Source organism: Mesocricetus auratus, unplaced genomic scaffold (assembly GCF_017639785.1).
Source record: "Mesocricetus auratus isolate SY011 unplaced genomic scaffold, BCM_Maur_2.0 Super-Scaffold_4256, whole genome shotgun sequence".
In the NCBI taxonomy this organism is placed as follows: domain Eukaryota; kingdom Metazoa; phylum Chordata; class Mammalia; order Rodentia; family Cricetidae; genus Mesocricetus; species Mesocricetus auratus.
Window position 1 is genome coordinate 68,802,711 of NW_024429182.1, and position 15,072 is coordinate 68,817,782.

General features: G+C 41.6%; 1 protein-coding gene across 1 annotated transcript; it reads left to right on the forward strand.

Annotated features, from left to right (window-relative positions):
• Positions 1 to 54: 54 nt before the first annotated feature.
• Nsmce4a (NSE4 homolog A, SMC5-SMC6 complex component) lies at positions 55 to 14,302 on the forward strand. Its single transcript, XM_005064309.4, has 11 exons — positions 55 to 418; positions 1,504 to 1,581; positions 4,503 to 4,633; positions 7,141 to 7,292; positions 8,395 to 8,494; positions 9,439 to 9,529; positions 10,864 to 10,958; positions 12,250 to 12,298; positions 13,040 to 13,131; positions 13,220 to 13,306; positions 14,135 to 14,302. Exons 1-10 carry the CDS (start codon positions 136 to 138, stop codon positions 13,292 to 13,294), a joined length of 1,146 nt encoding a protein of 381 aa, XP_005064366.1. The 5' UTR covers positions 55 to 135; the 3' UTR covers positions 13,295 to 13,306; positions 14,135 to 14,302.
• Positions 14,303 to 15,072: the final 770 nt, after the last annotated feature.

A 15,072-nucleotide genomic window follows, 5' to 3' on the forward strand; every position in this document is an offset into this window, starting at 1 on the left:
CACAGGGGTCGCTGTGAGCTCGAGCGCAAGCCGGGGAGCTGCGTTGCACCAGGGGCCGGCGCTCGAGCCCAGCAGGGGGTTTCAGTTTCTGGCGCGAACTTCCGCCGCTCCGAAGTTGCAAGGCGAATTGGCGCTATGTCGGGGGATAGTAGCGGCCGCCGGCCCGAGGGCCGGGGCCGGGGCCGCGACCCGCACCGGGATCGCACCCGCTCCCGTTCACGCTCGCGGTCCCCGTTGGCCCGCCGCGGCGCCGCGCCAGAGCGCAGGGAGGCAGCGGAGCGCCCGAGCTTGGAGGACACCGAGCCTTCTGATTCCGGGGATGAGCTGATGGACCCGGCCTGCTTGGAGGCCGAGTACGACCAGGGCCTGTGCCGCCAGATCCGTCATCAGTACCGTGCTCTCATCAACTCCGTCCAACGTAAGGTGGCGCTTTGGGGTTGCGCGGGCTGGCGGCGTTTCGTGTCTAGGGAGGACGGCGGGAGGTGCGGGTGCAGGCCGGTCTGCGAGGGCTCGTGGCAGCGCGCCTTTATTTGTTTACTCAGTGCACCCTTCGCGACCTTGGCGGCGGGCACGCAAGTGCTCTGCTGCTGTCTGGAAAAGCGGAAGGTCGGATCTGGGGGTGACCTGCTTGAGCTCAGCCAGCCTATACGGAAGATCAGCAAAATAAGCACCAGGTGCTTTTGTTGAATCCAGCATGGGCGCCGGAGCTGCAGAGTCCCTCGGGATTGTTAAAATACACGTTCCCTCCCCATTTCGGATGCACTGTTTTAGAAATGTTGGGTAGGCCAATGCGTTTGATGCGTGACTCTCCATGTGACCCTGTTGCTTGCTAAGTTTGACAACCGCTTCTTAATCCAACCCTTGTATGGGAGCGCATTAGAGTCGGCCCGTTTGATTAAGGTCACAAGGAGTTAAGTCTTTCCTGTTAAAAGTTCAAGTTGCAGGGACTGGGGGTATGGCAAGTGCTTCTCTTGCAAAAGTGATGATTCCCAGAACCCGCCTAAAAATACCGAGCTAGTGGCGCAAACTTGTATCTTCGGCTCCGGCTAAGCAGCGTCTCTGGGTTCCACTGGTCAGCCTGCCTAGTTTACTTGACCAGTTCCAGGTTAGTGAGACCCTTTCTGAAAAGGTAAAGATGATGGTGAGCTGGGGGAAAGACACTTAAGGCTTGTCCCCCTTGAAACAGTAGCATTGCCTCTTTCTGTACAACTTGGCTAAAAAGATAAGACATTTTAAATAATTACCCAGGGCAGGGCGTTGGTATTGCACGCCTTTAATCTCAGCACTTAGGAGGCAGAGGCAGGAGGATCTCTGAGTTCGAGGCCAGCCTGGTCTACAGAGTGAGTTCCAGGACAGCCTCCAAAACAGTACAAAGAAACCCTGTCTCGAAAGAAAAAAAAATTACCCAGGAAGTAGGAGTGGGACTTGGCTTCGTTGCTGTGACAAGTGTCAGTTGCGTGAAGGATGAGCACAATTCCCTAAGTTTTTTATTCTTTCAAATAGAAAACCGGGAGGACATACTGAATGCCGGTGACAAATTAACAGAGGTCCTTGAAGAGGCCAACACTCTGTTTAATGAAGGTAAATGAGTTTTTAAATATGTTGTCATTGAATTACTTTTATAGAAGCAAACTATTGCCATTCCAGAATTCCCCTTTACTAGTACACTCAACAGGCCCAGAACCTTTCCATTTTAGCAACAAAATTACTTTCACTGTGCTCTTGCGGTTGGGCTCAACATTTACTTAAGGGTTCTTCATGAATTTCTGGGAGTGGGGGAGGAGACATACAGTATTTTAAGAAGCGTTTTTCATGATATGGGCCCCCAACTCAGGAGGCAGAGGCAGGTGGATCTCTGAGTTCAAGGCCAGCCTAGTCTGTAGTGCCAGTTCCAGGACAGCCAGGGCTACACAGAGAAACCCTGTCCCTAAAAAACAAAAACAAAAAAAGAAGCCTCTTGCCATGATTCTTTTGCTGGTCCAAATTTACATGTGTGTTCCATTAGATGAGTTGGGGAAGAATGCAGCTAGCCTCAGACATCCTGTTTATTTTCCTGTCCTTTTCATCTTTGCTCTCTGAGCTGTTCATCCACCTATAACCTAGTGGAGGTGGCCAATGTCCACAAGTATACTCATGTATGCGGTGTGGGGCAGTGGGGGAGAAGCGGGCACTTTACGGTGTTGCAGTTTTGGCTTCTGTTTTAAATTACATGTATATGTGGTTTTGTGCACATGAATGCAGTTATCTGTGGTGGCCAGAGAGGGCATCAGATTCCCCCTGGAGCTGGAGTTTCAAGGGGTTTTGGGATTGTGAGTTGCCAGACACCAGTGCTGGGAACCAAGCTCTGGGCTGTGGAAGAGCAGTACGATGTGTTAGCCGCTGAGTCTCCTCTCTAGTCCCGAGATCATGGGTTTTAAACCACGATCTTGGTTTGAATTAAAAGTAGCAGCAGTGGTTGTTATAGCAACCGCTTTGGCCATTGTCCAATGATGGGGGTGGTGATGCTCCCTGATGTGAGCACCAGGACAGCCGCACAGACGATGTCCTCTGCTTCGAAGGCCTCTCTCACTGCTTTGTGAACAGAAAGGGGCCTGCTAACCACAACTCTTCATGTTCTTGAGGACTGTTTACTTCTAGCTGGCTAGTTTGCCTGTTTCAGTGTTGTCTCAGTGTTTGGTGCCTCCTTTGTTGCTCTGGCCGTGGCCTCCTTACAGTTCCCTCTTTGGTCTACCATATACACTAAATCACCTCCACAAGTTGTACTGGGTTCCTCCTCTACCTGGAACAGATCTCTTCTCCGCTGTCAAGCTTTTTCTCCATTCTTAGTCTTGACCCACAGTCTCATTGTAATTGCTTATTTGCTCCCCTGCTGTCTATATCTTACTGATTTCATCCACATGTTACCTCTCTCTGCTACTGTCCACGTGTAAAGCAGAAGACAAGTTATTCACTCAACTGGGCCTCAAGGGTTTCTTTGCTTGGCATCCATGGATGGTGTTATACCTGTTTTAATTCTTTAGAGAACTTGCTGTCACGTAGACAGGATATTTGCACTTCTCTTGCGGTGGCCCATGGGGTTGTTGGGCAAGGGGGGTATAGACCAGAGCCCAGCAATCAGCATCTGCTTTCCCTTTCTCTCACTGTCGTGTTTCACTGTGTAGCCTTGGCTGTCCTGGAACTCTGCTCTGTAGAATTAGGCTGGGCTCGAACTCACAGAGATCCACCTACCTCTGTCTCCCGAGCGCTGAGACTAAAGGTGTGCGCTACGACCTTTTTTTTTTTTTTTTTTGATTTTGGAAACGGGTTTCTCTGTGGCTTTGGAGGCTGTCCTGGGACTAGCTCTTGTAGACCAGGCTGGTCTTGAACTCACAGAGATTCACCTGCCTCTGCCTCCCGAGTGCTGGGATTAAAGGCATGCGCCACCAACTCCTGGCTGTAGTGACTCTTAACATTAGAATCTTTCCTCCTGTGAAGAAAGGTGATGGATCAGAACAGAAGCCAGTGTCAGCAAGTTCCCTGGCTGTATTTGTGAGAATTACTCAGGATCTCGATGCCTCAAGGAGGACATGCTGGGCAGAGACATTTCTCTTTGAATCTGTCAGGCTTGGTTTGTCTTGGCTTATATTAGAGTTTTCCCAGACTAGTATTTCAAATTCTCTGGGAGTTGTAGGATAGGGGCTGTTAAACCCAGCATCCTTAACTTTTCTGTGTTCTCCAGTTGAATGATTTTTTTTTAACCTCTGTAGATTTTGTATTATTTCTCCCTACCTGTAGGGAACATTCCATTTGAGTTACATCAGTTCAGGTGAGGATGGTGATTAGAATATGTTTGTCGCCAGGGGGTGGTGATAATTGCTGTTAATCCCAGCAAAGGCAGGTGGATCTCTTGAGTCTGAGGCCAGCCTGGTCTACAGTGCCAGTTCCAGGATAGCCTCGAAAGCCACAGAGAAACCCTGTCTCAAAAAACAAAAACAAAAACAAAAAAATGTGTTAGTCATAGAGATAGGTGTTATACAGAAGTTTTTGTTATGCTGGAGTTACTAAGAGATTGTGATTCAGTGGGGGCTGGAGAGATGGCTCAGCAGTTAAAAGCACTGGCTGCTCTTGAAGAAGACCTGGGTTTGATTCCCAGCATCCATGTGTTGGCTCCTAACTGTCCAAAACTCCAGTTCCAGGGGATATGTTGACCACTTCTGATCTCCATGGCCTTGGGTTCACACATGCTTCGAGTACATAACAGGCAAAACATTCATACACATAAATAAATCTAAAAGAAGTCTGGTTCAGTGACTAGGAATATGAGTAAGCTTTAAGGAAGACTGATCAGCTATGGTTGAGATTTTAGAGAGCGGAGAGGGAACCAGTTTTTAGATGTCCACAGATCCATTTACAGCCTATTGAGGCTTATTTTGCCCTAGTGAAAAGATACTAATAGGTACTTGGAAATATGGGGAAATATCCATGGTTTTTGTGTTTCTTAACATGTATTTCTTGCTCTACAGTATCAAGAGCAAGAGAAGCAGTTCTAGATGCCCAGTTTCTTGTTCTGGCTTCAGACTTGGGCAAAGAGAAAGCCAAGCAGCTGCGATCTGACCTAAGCTCATTTGATATGTTAAGATACGTTGAAACTCTAGTAAGTTCAAAGTTACCGAATTTTAATTAAATGCTTCTTAAAAATGTCTTATTATGCAATTATCTACTTGTTTATATCAGTTTCCAGATGGGTTTTTACTTTGTTTCCCTTTATTCTTTTTTTTTTTATTTCAGAGTCTTCCAAGGAGATTTTAGGAAATTAACAGATTAAGGGCATTGAGCAGGTTCCAAAACAGTACAGAGAAACCCTGTCTCTCGAAAAACAAAACAAAACAAAACAAACAAAAAAAACCAAAGCATTGAGCATCTTGAAACCTCTTAGCTATCTCTTCTAAGACTCTGGCTGTTCTGGTTGTTTATGAATGACCATTTCCTCAGTTACTTCATGAGGGTACTAGGTCATTTGAGGTCATCTGTTCTAGGCTGGACCAGAGCTCACACTATAGAGTTGGGGGTGGGGAGGCTCAGGGTAGATGTAGGCTGGAGATGAGTTAAGCCTTGCTGTGTGGATATAATCTGTCTTGGAAAAGATTTTAGAATCATATAAATATGATGGTGGTTTTGTATTTAATTTAGTTTGTAATTCACCCACCTTTGCCTCTTAATATGCTTGGATAGTTGGTAACTGCAATTGTAAAACTTTTCTGATGAATGTGTCCAAAGAAAGAAAAGGGTTAGAGTCACGGTTTTGTTTTTTTCATGCAGGATCTCTAAGTAGTCCTGGCTGTCCTGGAACTCATCATGTAGACCAGACATACCTGGAACTCACAGAGATCTCCCTTCTGAATGGTGGGATTAAAGGCGTGTGCTAGCACACCCAGTTAAACACTGAATTTTGGCCAGGGCTTTTATGCTTCAACGGTTATTAGAATGACTTAAACTGTGTGTACTAGGATACACCTGTAATCCCAGCTACTTGGGAACCTGAGGCAGGAATATTGCAAGCCTGAGTTATAATAGAGAGGCCCTTTCTTAAAATTGCAGAAAAATGGGCATGGAGGTGTAGTTCAATAGTGGAGCACTTGCCTAGCATGTATAAGGCCCTCGGTTTAATACCCAATAACCCAGTAAGTCCTTTTTTTTTTTTTTAAGATTTATTTATTATGTATACATTGTTCTGCCTGCATGTATGATTGCATGACAGAAGAGGGCACCAGATCTCATTACAGATGGTTGTAAGCCACCATGTGGTTCCTGGGAATTGAACACAGGACCTCTGGAAGAGCAGTCAATGCTCTAAACTGCAGAGCCAGCTCTCCAGCCTTCCAATAAGTCTTAATGTTTTCTTAAAATAAATATTGTGAAGCACAGTGTATTTTGGAAATGTTGATCAAAGTATGCACATGATAAGTATTTTTAAAATTAAAATTAGGTTATGCTTTAATCTTTAAATAACATCACAATAAGTTAAAGCCATATGGTTGGGGAAGCCTTTCCAAGTATAACATGGCAAATAAGACACTAAGGAAAAGGATGGGTGTGATGGCCCATGCCTTTAATCCCAGCACTCCTTTAGCAGAGGCAGGCTGGTTTCTGAGTTCTACCAGCCTCACATCTGGTTCCAGTCCAGCCAGGGCTACATAGTAAGGCCCTATGGACTGGATGGCAATAGAATGGAGGAGAACAGTTCCCCCTTCTGATCAGGGCCTTGCTGCTTTTGTTTCCTTCAAAGTCTGGTTACTTTGAGGGCATTCTAATTGTTTATATATACTATTACTTTTACTTAAGAACTTTTAGTCATATTACAGTCTGTTATAATAAACATGTTCTTTCCTAAGAAACAAGTGTGATATAATGCCCACTTATACCTGGCTGTAATAATACACTTCTGTAAAATAGAGACAAGAGAATTGTTTGACTCGTTACCAAGTCTCCTCAGGAAGAGAGACTGTTAGAAGTCTCTTCTTATGTGTTACTGGTCTCTGGATATACTAAGAGCCTTTCTAGGAAGTTAGCCAGTCACTGGGATCCGAGAGCCAGCTAAACTTCTGGTTCCATACTGGAGTGCTTCCTTTGGTGTCTTCAGTTTACCTGCTGGTAGAGTTTTGCTCTTGATGGAGCTGCTTCTGCTCCAGTAGGCCCTGTGAGCTTAATGCCTGCCAATTCTCAAACCTTTTAGGCTGGGGTGGAAAGGAACAGAGTTTCTCCACCTCAGCACAAGTGAAATTTGGGCTGGGCACATCTCTATATTGAATATTCTCTGCACTGTAGGACAGTTTTCCTAGTGTCTACCTACAATCTGCCAGAGCATGTCAGTTGTTGATTGTCAAAAATGTTCTGTATTGCCAAAAGACCCCTTAGGGGCAAATCATCCTCATTGGGAACTGCTAAGCTAAATCATCTGTCTCCACCAAATTTCCAAGTATATTGAAGAATATTTTCTCACAACAAAAGGTACTTCTGAATAGGAGTTTATATGTAAAATTATCTTTGCAATAAGAAGTTTAGCTAGTATGAAGAGGCTCTCCCTCTGGCCTCTTAAATATTGAATTTGGTGAATGGTTGCCTGCACTTTAACTGATTTTTTTTCCTTCATTTTTTCTGTAGCTGACACATATGGGTGTCAATCCCCTAGAAGCTGAAGAATTCATCCGTGATGAAGACAGAACTGATATTGAATTAATTGTCTATGACTCCTGGAAAATATCAGGCAAAACAGCAGAAAACACCTTTAATAAAACCCATACATTCCACTTTCTGTAAGTGGATATTTTCAAAATCCAACAGACCAGCCATTTGTAAACCATAAATTGTTTTTTATTGTAGGGACAAAGATTGTTAAGTAGTAAAGATAGTCAGCCATTGTTCAGAGACTGCCCAAACTAGAACAGATGACAGTAAATGTACACATAACAGGAGTCTACGGGTCTCTGTCCTCCATAGCAGGGAGGCTGTGGGGCAGGACCCTCCCAAGGGGCTCTCTCTGCTTGTTTGCTTCCTAGCTCAGGATTGGAGTCTGTAGTGTGTTTCCCATTCTGTTTATTACCCCTGAACTTTATCATGCATGAGAGCATCTTAAGAAATGAAGTTGGCTAATCTAGTCCCAGATCTATAACAAAACCAGGGATGGCTCTTGCTGCTTCTTTTGAGACAGCCTTCAAGTGTCCAGCCCTTCTTCCCCAGTAGGTGCTTTCCCTGGGGCAGCTGTCCAGTGTGTTTTAGTCCTTTCTTCCTATAGCTCCAGGCTATTGGTCTTGATTCCTTTTATGCCTGAGATTGGTAGAGTCAGTGTTAGAATGCTTTGAGGTTTGGGTTGTAGCAGAGCTGTGTCCTGCCCCCGGCATCTATATCATGCCTTCTGGCAGCTCAAATGCACAAACTATAGTCTAAACTATAAAGACCACACTTTTCTTAATTGTGTGATAAAATCCAAATCTGGTTTTTTGTTTTTAGTTTTTTTGTTGTTGTTGTTTTGGTTTTTTTTTTTTTTTTTTTTTTTTGAGAATAGAGCCTTAAAAGAAAAGAACCTTATCATCATGATAGTCCTTAGCTGTGACCTGCTCATTGTTCTGATCTTAAAAGTTGCCTTCGTGTGATAGGTAAGAAGCTAGTTGGGAAGAGTCCACTTCAGTGGCTTATTGCAGTCCAGAGCACCAGGAAAATGTGTGAGAGGGTATCTGATTGACAAAGCTCAAGGAGTTCTTGTAGAAATACAAATGGAGTAGAAAAGATGTCACAACCTGACTCTCATCACTGATGCCTGGTCTGAATTTGACTATACTACACCAACTGCTTTTAGTTAGTGAAATGGGTTTCTTTATAAAGGAAACAATAAAGACATAAAAGCATATTTTTCATTAGGTTGGGTTCAATATATGGAGAATTCCCTGTGCCAAAGCCACGAACTGATCGCCCAAGACAACCTCGTATGATAGAAGAGCAGAGGGCAATGCCTGCTCAGGTTTGTTTTTCAAATACTGCTTTTTAGCTTAACCTATACTTAATATACATGCACTTGGGTGTGGTGGTGCAGAGCTTTAAGGCAGGTGGGGTTCTGGGAGGCCAACTTGACTTACATAGCAAGTTCTAGGTCAGCCCAGGCAGAGTTATATAGTACCCTGATTCCATTTATAAAAAAAAACAAAAACAAAAAAAACCTCTAAATGTTAGGGTCTAGAATCAGGTTCTGTTCATTTGAATATTCTATTTAAATGTCTCAACATTTTGCTGGATTGGCCATGTTAACTCATTTTCTGTGGTTTTAATCAGTTCTCTTAAATTAAGAGTTTCTCACCCTTACTACCCTTAGCATTTAGAGCAAGTTAATTTTTATCGTGGGGGAATTGTCCTGGACACTGTAAGTTGTTTAGAATTCTTGCCTCCTTCTGCCTAGCTGCTAGTAACGCTACCCCTACCCCAGCCATAACCAAAAATGTCTCCAATATTGGCAAATGATCCCTGTGGGGACCCTTGGGCAAGATCAAGTCCAGTCCTAAACTATATGTTGTGACTTTATTTTTTATTTTATTTTATTTTTTTTGAGGCAGGGTTTGTCTGTAGCTTTGGAGCCTGTCCTCTCTGTAGACCAGGCTGGCCTGAACTCAGAGATCCACCACCTGCCTCTGTCTCTCAAGTGCTGGGTTACAGGTGTATACCAGCATTGGCTGGCATGTGACTTTATGTTTAATCTAAAGACAGTGGAGCTAGCAGTTTGGTAACATTATTCTTCTACTAATAAGAATATTACTGAAGTGGGGAAACTTTGTTTAAACTAAATTTTAAGACATGTAAACTTAAAAGCTAGCAAACTCAAGCGGAACTTTGAAGTTTGGATGTGCGACAGAAAAGGAAAAGTTAGTGACTGACATGTGAAGGTGAATCATTGCTGATGGCTTTTTTTCCCAGTTGAAATGCATGGAAGAATCTCATCAAGAAGCCACTGAAAAAGAAGTAGAAAGGATCTTGGGATTGCTGCAGACATACTTTAGAGAAGACCGTAAGTGTGGCACCAAAGGTGCAGCCATTTGTGTTTATTGGGTGTGCCACTTTCTGTTAGGTTATTTTATTTAAAAGGCATTTCAATTGCATATATATATATATATATATATATATATATATATATATATATATATCTGAGTTATTGTGATTTTTTTTTTCCCTTTCCCCCTTTTCTTTTAAAGTAGTCTGTTGCCCAGACTGGCCTGGAGCTCAGTATAGTCTAGGCTGACCTCCCTGCCTTAGCCTCCCAAGTAGACAGACATAAGGATACAATGCCTGTCTCATTTTCATTTTTTTGTCATATATATTTAATGAGCCCCCCACCCCAATACCTCATGAGGATAAGGTAACTTTTTTTAAATCACTCTTTTAAAAAATATGTTTTATTTTATGTATATGGGTATTTTGCCTGGTACCTATGGAGGCCAGAGAGGGTACTGGATCTTCTGGTATTGGAGTTATAGGCATGGGTGTTGGGAATCCAACCCTGGTCCTCTGGAAGAGCAACAATGACTTATCTGCTAAGCCATCTTTCAAGCCCCTAAATATGTTTTAGACAGATTTATGTATATGAGTGTTTGGTGGCATGTAAGTAAGCGTACCAGGTGCATGCAGTATCCTCGGAGGCCAGAAGAGGGTGTCAGATCCTCTGGACCTGCAGACTGCATCTTGTGGGTGCTGGAACCAAACCTAGGTCCTCTGCAAGAGCAGCCAGTGTTTGTAATACCTGAGCCATGTCTCCAGCCCTAATAAAGTAAAAGTATCATCTACCTCCCTCCTATTTTCTATAAGGGTCACTTGTCAAACATGAGATGCCTGTTTTCATAGTGATTTCCATTTCTACCATGTAAATATGTTATTTTTTGGTCTTGATGTTACTTTCACTTTTCTTTTTCCCAAGCTAATCATGATACACACTTTCTGCTCATGATTTGTCCCTGTAGATCTTCTTGTACATCATACAGCTTTTCCTTGTTTTCAGGGATTCCCATGGTATGGCTCCATCATAAATAGAGTTAATAATCCTTACCACTGGAAAGGCTCTTTGTTGCATTTTCCTGTTGTACAAACTGCTGAGGTGAAAATCTTTGTATCACTTGGTATGTTTGGGTCATTATTCCTGAGGATGGCTCTTTGGAAGGCAGCCAGGTCAGTGAGCATCTCTATTTTAATAGAAAAGCCAAACTGACCTTCACAAGAGTTTACTCCTCACAGCAGGAGGCTTGTGTGTTCCTTCTTTTGTCTCTGGTGAATGTTAGGGCATAGACATTGTTGTGAGACAAAAGTAATTTTTTGTGTTTTGAAGATTGTTCTTTTTCTTTTTTTCTATAGCTGATACTCCAATGTCCTTTTTTGATTTTGTGGTTGATCCACATTCTTTCCCCCGTACAGTGGAAAACATCTTTCATGTTTCCTTCATTATCCGGGTAAGGTTTTAGAGTTCTCTAACATCTTTTATATGTTTTAAAAATGATGCACAGCTGTTAAAGGTATTTGTCTATTATAGCAGAACATTAATTGGTATGTTAGGTAAAGTAATATTTATGGCCTGCCTTTAATTTTTAAAATTACAATGTGAGCATTACTAACCTGCCATGCTCCAAAACTTGAAACATGATAACATAATTGAAAAATTTCACAGTTACTGTAATGATTGGTCACAACTGAAAAGCAGGTCCATTAAAAATAAGGTAGAAAGTTACCTTCGGGTATATATGGAACATAAATGAATTTCATGTTTAGATTAGGTCCCATTTCCAAGGTACTGCATTGTATCTATGCAAATAGTCTCAAATTATCCCAAATTTGAACCACTTGTAGTTCCAAGTATAATGGTGAAGCTATATGAAACTATCTATTACAATATGGCACATTTCCTGAAGTTTTCATGCTATATAAGAATAAGTTTATTCTCAATACACAGACACTGAAGAAGCAGGAGCAGGGGACCATCCTGACTGTCACTCTCATTTCTCTCATGTAATAATAATTAGAAAGTGATCAAGTAAAATGTGGCAAAACACCTGGTGAATATTAAGAAAGGATCTTGAGAGGGCTCTATAGTAGTTTTGTAGCTCATTAAATGTGAAAAATTTCAAAACTAGTCAAAACCCTATCAGTGTACCATAGATACTTGAATTAAGACTTGAATCTTACATCATGTTGCATTCCTAACCATGTAAGATGAATTTGGCTTCTTAAATTTAGACAAAAATTTATCCAAGTACTTTCTCAAACAACAAAGGCATGTTTGTCAGTGGTCCCAATGGTAGAATTATGTAATAAAATGTGGAAGGTTTATGATAGAATATGCATAAATTGGTTAAAGAATAAGACGGTTGTTTGTAAGTTTCTCAGGATTGAGGGCTGATGAGTTGGCACAGTAGGTAAAAGCTCTTGGCAAATCTGAGCTGGGTTTGATCCCTAGGGCCCACATGGTGGAAGGAGACAACTTTCACAAGTTGTCCTCAGACTTCCATATGTGCACCATAGTGCCACTCCAAAAGATTAAATGTAGTAATAATAGTAACAGGAATAAAGTCAGTATGGAATCTGTGTCTAGTAAAAGTTGATTGGAAACCCAAACAATACTTTTGTGAAAGATGTGAGAAAAGTCTGGTCTGTAAGTTAGGGTATATTTTGGCTGAAGTACAGTTTTCTAACTTTTTTTCATGCAGCAGATTTTGGTGTCAGTTTCAAACCATGTTTTTGTTTTAGGATGGTTTTGCAAGAATAAGACTTGACCAAGACCGACTACCAATAATAGGTAAATCACACTGTGTTCATAGAAGTTAGTTTCAGAAAATATTAAAGAGTCTATGAAATGTATTTTTTTTTCTTTTTTAAAGTTAGAAACAAGTTTGCTTCACATGTCAATCCCAGCTCCCTCAAAATGTATTTTATTTGACTAAATGTAAGGGTTTTTTTTTTGTTGTTGTTGTTGTTTTGTATGAGATGGTCTTGCTCCATGGTCCAGGGTAGCCTGGAATTTGCCATGTAGTCCAGACTGGCTTTAAATTCTCAATCTTCCTGCCTCTGTCTTCTTAGTGCTGGAATACATGCTTTTGTTTTTTGTTTTTTTGAGACAGGCTCTCTCAATATAGCTCTATTTAAGAACTTGATTTGTAAACAAGGCTGACCTTGAACTCACCAGATCCTCCTGCCTCTGCCTCTCTTCAGGGATTAAAGGCTTGTCTCATTATTGTTATTATTTTAAACCATAGACGTTCTGTGGCTGGGACAGTCTCGCCACATATCCCTGGCTAGCTTGGAACTCACAATGTGTAACATGCTAGCTTTGAACTCAAGAAAGGACTTTGCTTGCACTTCCTTGTGACATGTACTCAGTTTCATATTGGGCTTACTAGGGTTTAGCTGAGTGGCTACTGCACAGATATGCACAGAATTCTAGGAAGTACATACAAGTTTCTTCTCAGGACAAACTAATATCAGTTGCTGTTCAAGTTACCTGTTCTGATTGATGATGTTTGAAATCTTTTTCAAACAGAGCCAGTGATTAATGAAGAAAGTGAGGGAATTGAACAAAACACACAAATTAGGAGTCAAGGAATTATAGCCCTGAGTTACCGTGACTGGGAGGTAAGGCCTTGCGGGCTGCCCAGTGCAGTTCTGACTGTGACTTCGTTTGCTATAAACCCACTGCCTGAATGTTTCTGTTTCCGATCAGGAGATTGTGAAGACCTTTGAGATTTCTGAGCCTGTCATCTCGCTGAGCCAGAGCCAGCAGCAACTAAGTGCCTGATGCCAGCTGAAGGTAACACTTCCTACATAATAGCCACACAGTTGTGTTAAATTTTTATTAGTCAACCCAAACTATAGTATTTCCTCATTCCTGTGAAATTTGGAGTTTGCCTCCCTCTAGTGTTTCATCCCCAGAACTGTGTACCTGATAAGGAAGGCAGGCCAGTTGGCTGTCCCTCAAGATTCCTGACTTTGGTGTTAAGATCTGTATACGAAAGAGTTATGCAGGAGGACTCTATTGGTTTATTTACACCTGACAATGGCTGAGTGCTATGGAATCCTCTCCAGTGTTGTTCACTGTTGTTCAATTTCTTTTTAATAGACACGAAGCAGAAAATGAAGATGAGGCTAGAGTTACCTTAGAGTGATGCTAGTAAATGGACATTTCTGAAATGAATTATGCTAGGAAAACTTCATTCTTTTACAAAGGGGAACATTTCTAGAAAGATATTGTAGTAACTGAAGACAGCAGTGGGTGGAAATGACCTTGAATCTTTTGGCCCTGCCCCTCAATTTTAAAAGCTTGTGGAGTCACTTCATTTTACACATTTATTTTCTTTAAGTGTCTATAAAGTAAATTTAGTTTTTTAAGCTTAATTTTTTTCTCCTTTTGAGAACTAAAATGAGCTTCTAAAGTACTTTATGTAAACTCAGTATATATTTCAATTAATGGAACCAAGATAGCTTACCTCCGTCAGACTATCCTGACAGAAAGGAACTATATGAGGAGTACAGTGACTTAACCTGGTCCTACTTGCTGATGAGGGACTAATCACTAGATTGCATGTATATGTCTAACATGTCTGCTATTAACCAGCTGTCTTCCTTTTATTTCTTTTAGAACTGAAGGCAATAGTGAAATCCTGAAAGGAAAGCAGCATATATTGTATATATGTATGATTAAATGTTTTTAAAGATGAAGATTGTTTAGTAAAATGTAGCTTTTGATAGTTAATGGACTTGTCATGGTTGTCTTTGATTAAAGGAAATTCACTGCCATATTCACAAATAATTGTCTTTATTGTCTCGGGGGGAGAGGGATATGGTCCTCCCTTTTCTAGTCCTGTTCAATAAGTTTTTTTTCTTTTTTCTTTTTATTACCACATGGAATTTATTAAAAGAAAGGGAAGAAGAGAAGGGGGAGGGGAGAGAAAAAAGCGGAGAAGAGGGTCAAAGAAGGGAGAGCGAGGAGAGAGGGAGGAAGCCCAATAAAAGTTTTAATTAGCTTGTCAATGCCTGATTTTTATAGTGTTTTTAAAATTTTTTTAAATGTCTCTTTAGTTATAAAATTAGCTGGCCAGGCCAACAGATAGGTTGTGCCAAATTAAAAAAATTTTTTTGTAGGTTAAAAATGGTCAAATATTTTTTGATGTGATTTAGCCTATGCTTTACACCTAAGAAGCTGTTATGTCTTCTGGCAAGTCAGGTTGGGCTATGCTCCTGGAGCACCAAGGAGAGGGTCATACTGCAGCATGTCCCTCCCTCCACCCTATTCATCCATGTTGGGCTTTCTAATTGGCCCTTGGTGTTTTCTAGGTGTCTTCTCCCGAACGTTCTATTCTTACCCTTTCCCTCTTATTGCATGTACTTTTCCAGCAAAAGGCTCTGGATTCAAGTTCTTCCTATGTCCCAGGAGACTGCTCTATCAATCATCTCTTCTATTTTGTCTGGTGTTTATCCTTCACCATGCTTCTCTTTAAAAAAATAATAAATAAAAAGGTCTTACCTCTTTAAGTAAGAATCACTTGGAGGGGGAGTAGCACATGCCTTTATTCCCAG